Source organism: Beta vulgaris, chromosome 1 (genome assembly GCF_026745355.1).
Source record: "Beta vulgaris subsp. vulgaris cultivar EL10 chromosome 1, EL10.2, whole genome shotgun sequence".
NCBI classification, from domain to species: domain Eukaryota; kingdom Viridiplantae; phylum Streptophyta; class Magnoliopsida; order Caryophyllales; family Amaranthaceae; genus Beta; species Beta vulgaris.
This window is the reverse complement of record NC_079202.1, coordinates 52,172,693-52,187,546: the sequence shown is the minus strand read 5'-3', so window position 1 is coordinate 52,187,546 and position 14,854 is coordinate 52,172,693. Positions and strand designations below refer to the sequence as shown.

Below are 14,854 nucleotides of genomic sequence, written 5' to 3'. Positions count from 1 at the left end.
CCGTAGATGGTACGTACTCATGCAGCAAGATGGAAGTTTGACGCAATCTTACCTTTTCTATTTCATAATATCAACATCATTATTGAATTATGTTACCCACAATCAAGCACCATGTGCTAATTACATTTTAATTATCATTAACATCAACGTCAATACATAATCAAACTCGAGGACATTATTTAATTAAACGAAGCAAACATCATGATTCATGAATATTGACAATCAAGTACCAATTCATAAAGTTATATATAGAACCCAAAGTACCCCCTACACCCCACCACTAAATCAACTAATCAAGAACATATTCCACAAATAGAAAATGAACAGCAAACAACCAATGACTTTAGAAAATAATCGCCGTAAAGAGGTGGAAGATTTCGACAACACCAAACTCGGTGTTAAAGGCCTAGTTGATTCAGGCATAACTCAAATTCCTAGCATCTTTCACCACCCACTCGACACCCTTTTCGAGCTCGAATCTCACCACCTTGATGGCTATGATCACCTTATACCCGTGATCGACTTATCGAGCACGCATCCGGAGGTGGTAGACCAGCTCCGCGATGCCTCGGCTAAGTTCGGGTTTTTTCAGGTGATCAACCATGGGATCCCTGTTTCGTTGCTTGACCGCCTCATTGAGGCGGTCAAGGCCTTTCATGAGCTCCCTGCAGAGGAGAAGATTCGGAACTATGGACGGGAATCCATAAATGGCGGTAAAGGAGTTGGGTTTCACTCAAATTATGACTTGTTTCATTCAAAAGCTGCGAGCTGGCGAGATACTTTACAAGCTCGGTTGGGTCCTATACCTGTTCATCCTGATGATATTCCTGAAATTTGCAGGTATTTTTTTATGTTTTCATGCTCAAATTAACGTTAGTTTAATTATGTTCCAACATAGTTCATTATGTTCATTTCTTAGCAATAGTAATATTAATCAATTATATATTTTCCAAAGCAAAGTAAGTTATAGTGTTATAGCTGAGTTTTAGAGTTGGATTATTGCTTTTATGTTACTAAATGACAATGGTTCCGATCATACTTGTAGAAAAACGTTGTTGTCAAATGTATTTTCAGATTGTACTTTCTCTTATCATCAACTTTATAGATATGAAGTATTAATTATACGGGGTGTTCGTAATCTTGATTTTATGTATCTGATCATGTTGAGTTTAGGGATGGCAGTGGGTCCAAGATCGGCCCAAATCTTGTTGGATCGTCCCATTTTTAAGAGTGTGTCCAAGTTTTTCAGACTTAATGGATATGGTAGAGTGTTTATAAAAAATCAAAACTGAAATGTCGTACCAAAATACCGAAATACCGGTCTAAATGGGTGGTTACCGTTCCTACAAAAAAAAAAGTTTTAACGGTACGGTTACTGAACCGATAAAATTAGCGGTTAAATGGTACGGTTACGATTATGATTTTTGAGTGAACGATTAACCGAAATATCGAAATATTTTTTTTCTCTATTTAATTGTTGTGAAACATTTTCAAACAATTACATTAATTCTAATATTTGTTGCTAAGTTACAACAATAAGAGGAAGTATGTAATTATTTAAAAACTCTAGTACTAATATAAACACTATAATTAAGAAATGAAGTGAATTCTTGGTATTGGTTATGTTTTCCAATTGATTTATTATCCACTTTATAATGCATTTTATATTAGAGTATATATATTAAAATATATGCAAAAAAAAATTGAAAATATATATGTACATTAAGTAAAGTATAACTTAAATAACGGTTAATGGTTAAACGAAAAACCGTACCGAAAAACGGTTAACTGTTTAGGCAGTAACCGATCTAAACGGTTACGGTTACGATTCGCAAAAAGAGTGAACAGAAACTTTCGATTGCCGAACTAAAATATTGTTTCAGGACGGTTAACCACCCAGGAAAACCCGTAGATATGGGTAAGGTCTAGGTCTAAATATTGTTGGATCGGGTTTCGGTTGGGGTCCATTGATGTCAGACGCAGATCTGACCAATGGAACCATTTATAATTTTTTCAAAAAAAAAATAGATATGTTAAATTGTAAAATACAATATACCTCTCAAAATATATGTCTTCAAATTTCTAAAAAATAAAATTAATGATGAAATGGAGGAGAATTAGGAAATAAAAAATTTTCAATAAGGGTGTGATAAGGGTAAGGAGGTTCTTCTCCTAAAGTGCATCTAGTGAGAATTGAACCCTCAACCTCTAGGTTGAAAATTTTATCTTTTTCATTGGGCCAAACTTAAATTGATGATTCTGATGAGAATGCATACTTAAATGAAAAATGAGAATGAATTTTGCGCACTATCACTCTTATAAATAAGTGATGTAACTTTAATGAAAAAGTGATGTATCTCCAAAAAAAAAAAAAAGGAATATTAGAAAAAAAAAATTGTTTTTTTTGGGCTCAAAATTTTTTAGGGGGTATAACTCTAATGAACAAGTATTGTAATTCTAATCCAATCGTATGGTTCAAATTCATTTTCATTTTTTTATGTAAGGACTAAGGAGTATTCTCTTGTGATCTTACCCTATATATATGCACGTTCCTTGATACCATTACACAATAAAAACATTAACTAAGAGGTTAATACTATGATCTTTGAACAGGAAATAACAAAACATTGAGTAATTATTAATAAGTAATTGTGTTTTCTGATGATAGAGATGAAGTGGTAGAGTGGGATAAGGAAGTGAAGCAGCTAGTAGAGAGAGTGATGGGACTCTTGTCGGAAGGTTTGGGTCTAAGCGATGATAGATTGAAGGGCAAGTCTTATTTGGGAAGGGTAGGCTTTGCAGGCCACTATTATCCTTATTGTCCAGAGCCAAACAAAACAGTAGGAATTTCTGCACATACAGATCCTGGAATTCTTACAGTGTTGTTGCAAGATCAAGTGGGTGGTTTACAAATTAAATATGACAACAAGTGGATTGATCTCAAACCAGTTCATGGTGCTCTTGTTATTAACATCGGCGATCTGTTTCAGGTATATACAACGTTCGACTATTTAATATTTAACCATCACTCCCTTGCTTCTTATATTTTTGTTACTCCTACTTACATTATCTTTTCTAGAGTTTCTAATGACAATTCCACATTACTTTTTTCTTATATATAATCTTCCAACTTCTGATAAATTTTTGTAATATATATTTCTAAGTCTAAGTATCAAGAACCTACACAATGGAAAGGTTACAAACTTACAGGAGTACACTATTAATAGAAAGGCAAGTTTGAGCCAAATGGTCAAATGGTCAAATCAAGTTTTCTCTAAGCTCTTTATAATTTATAACACTTTGACTTAGTGATGGCCATTGGTGCGAGCTGGACAGGCCGGATCGTGAGTCATCGCGGGCTGAGCTGAGATTTCATGGTCCAGGACCGGAGTCACCGGACCTTGAAATTCACGGTTGGGCAGCTTGGTCCGCAGGCTAGAAAAATCTTCGCCCATACCAGTCTGTTATCGATTTCCACGGTTCGGGAAGCGGTTCTAGCGGTTCGTGGTGAATTGTACCAGTCAAGCGGGCCGACATGAGAATTTCTTTCAAAATTATTTAATCATTGAAATCATTCATTATGGTTACATAAAATCTTTTAATAAATTAAAATATATACAATTATTAATATTAATGAATAGTTTCATTGTTTTTAATTTGATTGAATTATGATATATGCAATTTGATTAAAAATATATATACAATTTGATTAAAATATACTCCCTCCGTTTCTTATTAATCTACACACTTTTCTTTTTAATCCGTTTTTTTAAATTACACACTGTTGTTTTTTCTATTTTTGGTAAAATATCACATCTACTTTCTCATCTTTTTCCCACCCATGTCACACTTTTTAATATTTTAACCCACTCTTTTGTTTCTCTCTCACACTTTTTAATTTCTCTTTACACCTTTTTAGTTTCTCTCTCCACCTTTTTACCTTCTCTCTCATACTTTTGTACTTCATCCTTGGTTCTCCCCCAAAGTCAAGTGAGTAAATTAAAATAAAACGGAGGGAGTACACAATTTGGTTCAGTATTTACTTGAACTGTGGAGGTCCGGTTCATGGGCCGAGTTGGACTAGTTTCATGGTCCGTACTAGGCGGTTTTAGTAGCGGGTTGGGCTCAAGAAATCTGATCTACCTACGAGGTGGGCAGCTGGATGGGATGGATTGGCTCGCACTGTTGACCATCTCTACTTTGACTAATTTCACGCTTACTAATAGATAGTTTTGAGAAATATAGATAGAAAAGTCTAATAACATTTTACATTATAACGTTTGTATTAGAGCTGATCAACTCTAGCCCGACCTGTTTTTGGGCTGGTTTGGGCAGATTTTTTGGCCAGCAGTCGGGTCCGACCTGTTTTTTTTTTGCTTTGAGTCGGGATTTGGGCAAGCCAAAAATGATTGTTTAGTCTATTTTTTGGGTCCGATTTTGGCCCGAAAATCCCGCTCATTTTGACTCGAAATAACGGTTTTATGACACAAAATTTAGATCCGAATTTTGGCCCGACCCGACCGACGGGTAATATTTTAAGGCGTGGTCCAGCCCATTTTCAAAGATTCATATCAAGGATTATGAGTTACTAAAATTATTCTTATCGCGCTAATCAATTTTAACATATCTTTGCATTGCCTATATCAATTGTAATTTTTTTCCCTAATGATTCATTTAGATGTTATCCAATGATGCATACAAGAGTGGAGAACATCGAGTTTGCGCAAATCCCCATCAGCAACCACGAGTGTCAATTGCTGTTTTTTTTAGCCCAGGCACAGAAGAAGATTTATATGGACCCTTGACTGAGTTAGTTTCATCACATAACCCAGCGTTATATCACCAAATTAAGTTTTCAGACTTGGTCACCAGATTTCTTAACACCGAGCTCCGGGGCAAGAGCATGGCTAATCACTTTCGTCTTAATTAATTACATCTAATTATATCATGTTGAGTTCAATATAAGATAATTAACTAATTTTCTATAATTAATGTTATGTACTTCTATTATATAATAAGTATATTGGATGTACTATTTATCATGTAATGTTCATGTATGTGACTTTGCATAAAAGTGAGACTTTATATTGTAAGAATAAAGTTGAGGCATAATCGCTTTAAATGGTGACATAATGGAGAATATTCCTCATATTTTAGCTTTCAATTATTTCACCAAAAGTGGACCACATGAAAATTAAATTGACAGATGGTATAATTTGGAAACTTCCTCTGGATAACTCTCCACATGAAAAATGAATATTTTATGGTCTATTGGCGATGTATATATCTACTTCCTCGTTTCATTATAAGTGCGTCATTTTCTAATTTGAAATTTTTCATATTAATCACATCATTATCCCATTTACGTATTAACGTAATTAACAGTGTATTCTCTATTTCTAACTTATATGAGTCCCTTTCATTTGTTTCTCTCTACCTCTTTTTGGACATATTATAATCCAACTTATTTTTGATCCTTATAAAAAAATAGATTAAAATAAGTTCGAATAAGTTTAAATAAGGTGTAATAAGTTGGAATAAACAAATATAATTTGAGAAAAACAAGGGATTTGTCTTCCTCCTCATTACATGAACTCAATAATATGTACGTGTATCAATCTCTAATGATGTACTCTCTCCTTCTCATAATACACTTTATAACTTTCTTTTTATCTGTTTCAAAAAAAAATTACACTTCTATTTTTACATATGATCCACTATTATTTCAATTTTTCTGCTTTACAATTAGTGGCTCACACTCTCCTCATTTCAAAAAAAAAAAATACTACTTCTAATATCTACTATCTCTAACCATTGGTTCACATTTTCTCTCAACCAAATAAAATAATACTAGTCCTATTAGTACTCCCCCCATTTTCTAAAGATCTTCCTTGTTACTGTTCCTACATATATCAAGGAGGATCCATTTGTGTGGGGTATGGGGTGGGTAAAGTATGAGAAAGAAAAGGGTTAAGATAAATAAACAAATAAAAAGGGATTAAAGTAGGAGAATGAAATGGAGTCAATTGAATTAATAATGTAATGGTGGACCATATGATAGGGATATGAGAGGATAAAAGGGGAAAAAATTCCAAATAAGGAATAAAGTAAAAGAGAGAATATCTTTTGGAAACGCACTTAGAGCAACTCCAATGGTAGAGCAAAATGAAAATTGGCTTAGAGTGCCACATAGATCCTTTTTTTTTTTTTTTTGAAATGAGCCACATCTTTTTAGCTAACTCAACTTTAAGCTAAAACTTCCACAATGGTTAGCCAATATACTTATTGTTTGAGTAGGTCCCACTTGACGTAAGGTATTTTTTTTAGAGAAGAATATAGAAATTGTTCACCATAATTCCCACATGGGCCCACAACTTTAGCTCAAGCAAATTGGCTTAATTAAGCTACATTGGCTAGCAAATGAAATTTCAGCTACTCACTCCAATGGTTGGGCTAATTGCTTAACTTTTTATTTATTTGCTAGCAAGTCCCTAATGTTCACTATTGAGTTGCTCTTAAACGGAAAGAGGGAAGATCTTTAGGAAACAGATGAAGTACTTTATTAAGGATCTACAATTTCCTCCTCTAGTTAATTAAAAGGGCACCTCTGTGCTCAACTTTCCATTTTTTCATTTCATTAAAAACCATGCCCAAATCCATCGTTGCAGTTAAAAAAGAACGGAGAAAGTATTTGTCATTATACTCTAATTTTTAAGCTTGTAATTGCGATATATAAATTATATATTTTTAATATTCAATTGAATATTATAGTTAAGTCTATGATCAAAGAGTATTTCAATAATTGCTATGATTAATACTATCTTCCTCTATTAATAATTGTAGGCAACATCTTTGACGATGATGGTCTCTTTGACGCTTATCTCACCATTAATATATATGAAGTCATGTGATTCGTAATATAATAAAAAAAAAAAAAGAATGAATTTCTAACCAAGTATTATTGAAAACTTCTTTTTCTCACCATATATTTGATCTCCTATCCTTCAAAATTCACCGCATATCCTTAATGATTAACAACCGTAATATAAAAAAATCACTAGTCTTTGATTTTGTTACTAAACCTTAATTAACCTCAATATGATCCATTTACCTTGGTTGACAACCATTGAGATACCTTCTATGGTTATTTTACTCTCTCTTCCTCTGTAACTCTCTTTTCTCTTTTTTGGTCATAGGTGATGTTTTATTTGTTATTAGGGTAAATGACTTAAGTATAAATTAATTAGGGGCTGGTAATGGAATTACAAATTATTGACCAATAAAAATTCAATAATCGTTATTCATTAAGGTCATATGACAAATTTTAAAGAAAGTCGTATGTATATGATGAATTTGAAAAGTTTGAAGGGTTTTTGGTAGGCGGTGTAAGTTATTTGGTTAAAGATCGAAAACTGAACCAAATTAAACCAAACCGAATTAATAAATTGGTTTGTTTATTTTCAAAGTTCGGTTTGGTTTGGATTAAAACATTTTCATTTTTTTTGTTTTTCGATTCGGTTCGGTTTTTATTTTGAAAAATCGAGAAACACCAAACCAAACCGAACTTTGCCCCATCTTGTATTTTTCTTACTTTTTTCATTAATTTGGCTAATATTTATTAATTATCATTAGTTCTAGTATTTCAATTTGAATCTTTAGTTGTAATTTGAAGTAATTCTTCTATGTTTGATAATTTGAAACTTGATAATTTTCGTATTATTCGTAAGATTTGGGGAAAAAAAAAATTGCATCATAAAAGAATTTTAGTTTTTGGGTTCACTTTTGTCTAGTGATTTCGGTTTGGTTTGGTTTGGTTTGGTTTGTATTTGGACTTGAAATGTGAAAATCAAATTTATTTCTGTTTGGTTCGATTTTGCCGCAAAACCAAACTGAAAACTGAACTTACACCCCTAATATTTGGTGAAAAAGAAAATTGTTTGGGATATTTGATCAAAATCCATAAAAAATTATATTAGAAAATATGATTAAGATCGATTTACATATTTGGACCAAGTAAGTTAATGTTAGAAGTATGTATTAGAAACAAATGTGCTATATTTAATTGCTCTTGTTGATTACTTAAATAAGCAGACGAATTATAATCCTATTATGTACGTTCAATTTATTTTCAATCTTTATAAGAAAAAATAAGTTCATATAAAGTCTAATAAGTTAAGATAAGATAAGTTCAGTTTTTAACACTTACAAAATAAGATTTGATAAGATTTAATAAGGAGTAATTAATAAGTTGTAATTTGGAAAGAATATGGCCTATGTATTAAAAAAAAATAGCTAAAGTTACTTTTAAAAGTACACCAGTCATGGATTTTTGGTGTATAGAGAATGACAAAGAGCAATAATCTAAACAATATTAAATCTCATAAATTCAAATATCGCTCGATATGACTTTTCCAACTAAAGTAGTAGGCATCTATGAAGTAGCTATCATAAATCACTTTCAAATATTAGTCTTATGATCTTATCATTGAATTGAATTTTGTCCAATTGAAATAGCTCTTTTAGACCATGTGCGAATTATCCAAATTCGGTTGTGGCTTACCAATTCAAGAATCAAGAATGTGAATAATAATTGAGTAAAGATAAAAACTTCAACAACACTCTCTTCTCAACAAAACCATAAACTACCCAAAACCACCCACATATAGTAGTAGTATTCAACATCATGTTCACCATGACAAGCAACAAGAATAGCACAGAGCTACAACAAGTAGATAATCAATACAACCGTGTTGAAGAGCTTGAACAATTTGAGAGCACCAAACTAGGAGTAAAAGGACTAATTGACTCAGGCATAACACATATCCCACGTCTTTTCCACCACCCACCTCAGACTCTCTTTGATCATCATGAACCTCAACAATCCGAGGTAAACCATGACCTGATCATACCCGTGATCGACCTCTCAGGCAAGCACGAGGAGCTAGTAAAGCAGCTGAGAGACGCATCGACTAAGCTCGGATTCTTTCAGGTGATCAATCATGGTGTTTCAGTCTCTCTGATGGACCGCATGCTTGATGCTGTTAAGGCCTTTCATGAGCTGCAGCCACAGGAAAAGATGCGGATGTATTGCCGAGATACAGTAACTGCTGGGAGTGGAGTTGGGTTTTATTCCAACTATGATTTGTTTCGTTCTAAAGCTGCGAGCTGGAGTGATACACTTGCAATTCGTTTAGCTCCTATTCCAGTTGATGCCAATGAAATCCCCGATGTTTGTAGGTTAGTTGTGAATGTCTTCATCTATTTTCCAATCATGTACACTTGCAGGAGAATGTTACATCTACTCTCGTGTTTAAATCTTCTGTCCCACTTTTTTTTTTTTTTATCGATATATGTGTCACTTAATATTATTCGTCAACATTATTAAATTTAATCTTTCTTTTTTCAAAATAAAATACTTCCTCCTTTCAATTTAATTGTGACGTTTTTAAAATCACGGACTCCTAGACAATTTTTGGAGGAGAGGGATAGAAAAAGAAAACAGAAGGATTTCATGTGATAGGAGAAAGATAAAGAGAAGTTATTACCCAAAATGAAAGTGTAATATCTAATTTGAAACTTCCTAAAATATATAGAGAGTGTCACAACTAAATTGAAACGGAAAAAGTAGAATAAAATGATCTTAATTGATATGAATCAATAAGAAGTAGTGGCACTCATGATGGACAAATAAATAAGACAAAAGACTTTTATTCTCTATCTACTAGCAAAATTCAGTTGATGTATATAAACAATTTTTTAAAAGATAAATTTTCTAATTTCTAAAACTTTTTGTACCAAAAAGATACTATCTTCTTCCTTAAATAGAGTGTCCATTTCTTTTGAGCACAAGTATTAATAACAAATTATGTTTATGACCTTAGTTATATTAAATCATAATTAAATATAGGCGTTGGTACACTTTTTTATGAATTGTTTATGAAGGAGAGAGAATGTGGGCCGTATGGGAAAGTGAGTGATATTATAAAAAATAAAAGCAAAATAATATTTTAATTGGTGGACCCATACTTATTAAGAAAATGAAAAATCTATCTGAGATAAACATAAATGAAAAAATGGCCACTCTATTTAGGAACAGAAAGAATATGTGACAACCATATTGACACGAAATGAGAATATAAGTTACAAAAGTCATAATATTAATATAAAAATGAATAATTATTACTTAGGTCAAAATCGATTCAAATATATTTTGTGTTGTAAATAGAATTGGATTCCATTAAACATTATAATCTATCAGCCTATGGCCAAGTAGCTAATCAAAGTAGTGGACTAATTTCCCAATTTGTAAATGAATAGTTTTTCTTTGCTCGAAGATAGTTTGATTACATATAAATTTAATAAGATTGTCTTAAAACTAATTTTTAATTGACGGAGTAGCTTACTAATCTTATATATTGGTCAATGGTCATCTACTTTGTTTTTCTTCGATGCGAAATTGTCACATGTGAGTTCGTTTTATTTTTCGATGGGAGATTATTCTCATGTAAAACACTCACTTGTAACAGATCTGGTTCTTTTAAAGATCTTGTTTCTTCAGCAAGATTCCCCCATCTTCAAGCAACCCCATTATTTACCTACCATCTTCTAAAAAGATTTTTTTTTTGAATTTGATTCTCGTTATTAGTATCAACAGCCCAACATGATTTATATAGTCTATAGATGAAAAAATTGGCACTAATGCCACAAAATATGACTTAGGTATCAAGAGCACCATAAACATATACCCTTAACAATAATATTACAAACTATTGGCCTTCTTATATTCTACACCTCCAACTTTATAGTTGTACGTCTTGGAGACTGTGCAAAATGAAATGAAAACTATATTTTGAGACGGAGGGAGTATCATTTATCATGTTATCTATTAAATTATTTGAAATATTGTTTAAATTTCTAAGTTGACAAGCTTAGAAGTCAGAACATCATAATTTGAAGAGTCCTTACATAGTTGCATCTTCTCAAGTAAAGATGGTCAATTTATTAGGCCATTGGGACTTGGACCATTACTAAACGGGCCTACTTAAACGTAGTTTACCCGACTCTGGAGAGCCAAGGTTAAATAAAGTGGATTGGTTCTCATGAGCCTAGCTTATTAATGTGTTTGCACTGCAAAGTCTATTGTTTGAGAGCCAAGATCAATCTATATTTAAACTGAGCCTAACCAACTCGGCTCATAACCATCTCCCTTACATCCTCTATTGGGCTATACATTTATCTTTAGTGGCATACTCCCTTCCATTTTTATCGGCTGTAACAATTGCTTTTACACGTCCTCGGGCTAATATGAGATCTGTTCAAGGACCTATTGGTTTAGGTAAGTATCTAATTGCGCTCTCCGATTGGAGAAATGATTTTTTTTGGGGGGGACTATGTGTTTTTAGGATTTGTGCGCTCTCTAGTTTCTAATATAAAATTTTGATCATTAATATCTATAGTTAGGTATTAGAAAGTTTATGAATTTTGACCAACCATATAAATGTTGCAACTAATAAAACTACAGGATATATTTTATTTTATTTTGAAAATGCTAATTAGTAGATCACAAGATAATAGTAAGAAGAAATCATCTGCGTTGTCCTCATATATATGACACCCAACCAAAGGCCACACCCCTCCCAACCCTCCTCTCCCCTTAAATCCCAAACAAATGACTAGGGGTAGAAATCGAATCCTAAACTTTGCTAGAGAAGATCGAAAAACTCACCATTTGAGCCAACTCGGATTTCTAAATGAACAACCTTTTGACCGCACTTGCATAGAGCCCGACTCAGATACTCACACACTATAAACCTATACTTCTATGTACACATTTATATTACTAGTAATCTCTATATAAGGACTAATGGTATAGAAAAGTTTCTATCTGAATTCTGAAAACATCCAATATGACTACTGTATAAATTATACACGCTACTCTAAAACTTTGTGTAACTGGCTTGAGCACTAATAGATGTTCATCATCATATCTGGCAAGATCACATGAGAATGCTCCTTACATGAAAATAAGAATGAATCTCAACCACGTGATTGGATTAGAGTTACAACACTTGTTCATTAGAGTTATACACTCCTAAAAAAATTTGAGCCCAAAAAAGTAGAAAAATAATTAATTTTTTTTTTCTAATATTCTTTTTTTGAGTTACATTACTTATTCATAAAAGTTCTAGCGAGTAAAATTCATTTTCATTTCTCATGTAAGTATGCATTTTTATATGAACTCACTTATATATATATATATATATATATATATATATATATATATATATATATATATATAATATATATATATATATATGGGTAAGATCACAAAAAAAAAAATTGAATTTTTTTTTCTAATATTCTTTTTTTTGGAGTTACATTACTTTTTCATTAGAGTTACATCACTTATTCATAAGAGTTATAGCATTCTCATTTCTCATATAAGTTTGCATTCTCATATGAACTCACTTCTATAATATATATATTGTGTGTGTGAAAAGAAAAACTTCGATCAACAATAATGCTCGGTTTCTGCAGAACTGAGGTGATAGAGTGGGATAAGGAAGTGAAACAGCTCGGAGAAAAACTCATGGGATTGTTGTCTGAAGGGTTAGGCTTAAGTTCTGATAAGTTGACAGGAACTTCTTATTTAGGAAGAAGAGCCATGGTCGGCCAATATTATCCATACTGTCCAGAACCTGATAAGACAGTGGGTATTGCTACACATACAGATCCTGGCATTCTAACAGTGTTGCTGCAGGATCAAGTGGGTGGCTTGCAAGTAAAGTATGATGGTCATTGGATTGATCTGAAACCACTTCATGGCGCGCTTGTTGTTAACATTGGAGACTTATTACAGGTACTATTGGCCTTTCTAAAATGAGTCCAGTTATTTGGAGAATAGTCTCCACCGAACACGTGAGGAAGATACATTTTGGTAAATCCACTTGGTGTGCTCCTCATACCAATTTCTCCACTTTGTTTGGGGGTGAATAACTATGTTTTACATTAAGCATTTGTCTTCTTAAAAAAAAAGTAGAGACATAGTTTACTAATCAAAAATGAAGATTCAGAGAATAGATTGCTAATGGTAACTTTAAATTAGATAAGAAATCGACATTCACATTATCACATATATCAGTATATCACTTTAGTATATACTCCCTATGTTTCTTTTTAATCTACACACTTTTACTTTTTAGTCCGTTTCTTTTTAATTTACACACTGTTTCTTTTTCTATTTTTGGTAACATATCACATTTACTTTCTCCTACTTTTCCACCCATGTCATTCACTTTTTAATATTTTAACCCATTCTTTTGTTTCTCTCTCACACTTTTCAGTTTCTCTCTCCACCTTTTCAGTTTTTCTCTCATACTTTTGTACTTCATCCTTGGTTCCCTCCAAAGTGAAGTGAGTAAATTAAAATGAAACCGAGAGAATATTACTCAAGACTTTTTATTACATAGTTATAGAAATTAAATTGGGAACTTTGATTAAAAAAAAGAAAATTTTAATATATTAGCTGAATATGACACTTAGGCTATGTTTAGTTCACCTGAAATTTTCTGATCTGAACTTATCTGATCTGATCTGAACTTATTTTTTCTGATTACAAGATCTTATCTTTTAGATTTTTCTCAATATATAAGAAAAAATATAGTCATGTGGGGTCTTGTTTGATTCGTCTCAATGAGTACTTTATTAATATTCAATTATTATAATTTTTACTAATATGTAATAAAAGATATAATGATTTTTAAATATAAGCATAATCTGAACTGATCTGATCTGAACTTATTTTTTCTGATCTGATCTGATTAGATTGAAATAAGCAAAAATAAGGTGAACTGAACATAGCTTTAGTAAAGTACCACTTTTTGATACGAGTACAAGATTCCAAGTAATAACATAGAAAATGTTGTCATCAAATTATTAGTTGAGTACGTTTTCATCCTTATCAAATTTATTTCATGAAATTCAGGTTATAACTAATGACGAATACAAGAGTGGAGAACACCGTGTATTTGCTAATCGTTTTCGTACACCACGAGTATCAATCGCGGTGTTTTTCAGCCCGGGCATGTATGAGAATGTGTATGGACCTTTGCCTGAGTTGGTATCATCTGAAAGGCCAGCATTATACCAGCAACTGAAATTCTCAGACATGGTTAAGAGTTTCTTCTCAAAGGAATTAGACGGCAACTCCATGACGAACTACTTTCGATTGTAAATTTGTGATCTTGGGTTTAATATTGTCATACTTGTAAACTTAATTATTTATAAGGGTACAATGCTAATCAAGCTAGTTGAGTTTAAAGTAGGTTCATTGTACTGTACTCAAATCAAAATAGTTCAAGTTGAGTGTTGATCAAGTGGAGTTAATAGGAGTCCAACTTTCACTTAGGCCTTGTTTGGTTGTATATAGGAAGTTATACTTCCTATGAAGTTATTTTTTCCATGTATTTGAAATTCCTAGGAAGTGTAAAATTGTGTTTGGTTGATAATGAGAAGTAGAACTTAGCTTCCTAGGAAGTACAAATTCCCATGATTTTGCCAACCAAACAACTTCATATACTTCTACTTCCTAGTAATTTGCACTTCCCATGATTTATTTTGTCAACCAAACAAGGCCTTAGTCGAGTTCGTATTGCTAGCGAGTAAACACACGCTGAATAAATCAATGAGACACCTTAGAAGCTCAATAAGTCTAATGCTGGATATGCTGGCTTAAGAGTTGATACTCCTATGATGAAGAATAATACTCTGTCTATACCAATACCATAAAATGCATTAGGCCTAAAGTAAACCTAGCTGACGGTAAAGAAATGGTTAAAAGATTGCTGCATTATGC

The 14,854-nt window shown here is 32.4% G+C and overlaps 1 protein-coding gene across 1 annotated transcript; it reads left to right on the top strand.

Annotated features, from left to right (window-relative positions):
• Positions 1-236: 236 nt before the first annotated feature.
• Positions 237-14,542, top strand: LOC104905433 (uncharacterized). Its single transcript, XM_010693980.4, has 6 exons — positions 237-840; positions 2,669-2,990; positions 4,679-4,927; positions 8,645-9,237; positions 12,538-12,859; positions 13,985-14,542. The coding sequence occupies exons 1-6, from the start codon at positions 320-322 to the stop codon at positions 14,231-14,233; spliced, it is 2,256 nt and encodes a 751-aa protein (XP_010692282.2). The 5' UTR covers positions 237-319; the 3' UTR covers positions 14,234-14,542.
• Positions 14,543-14,854: the final 312 nt, after the last annotated feature.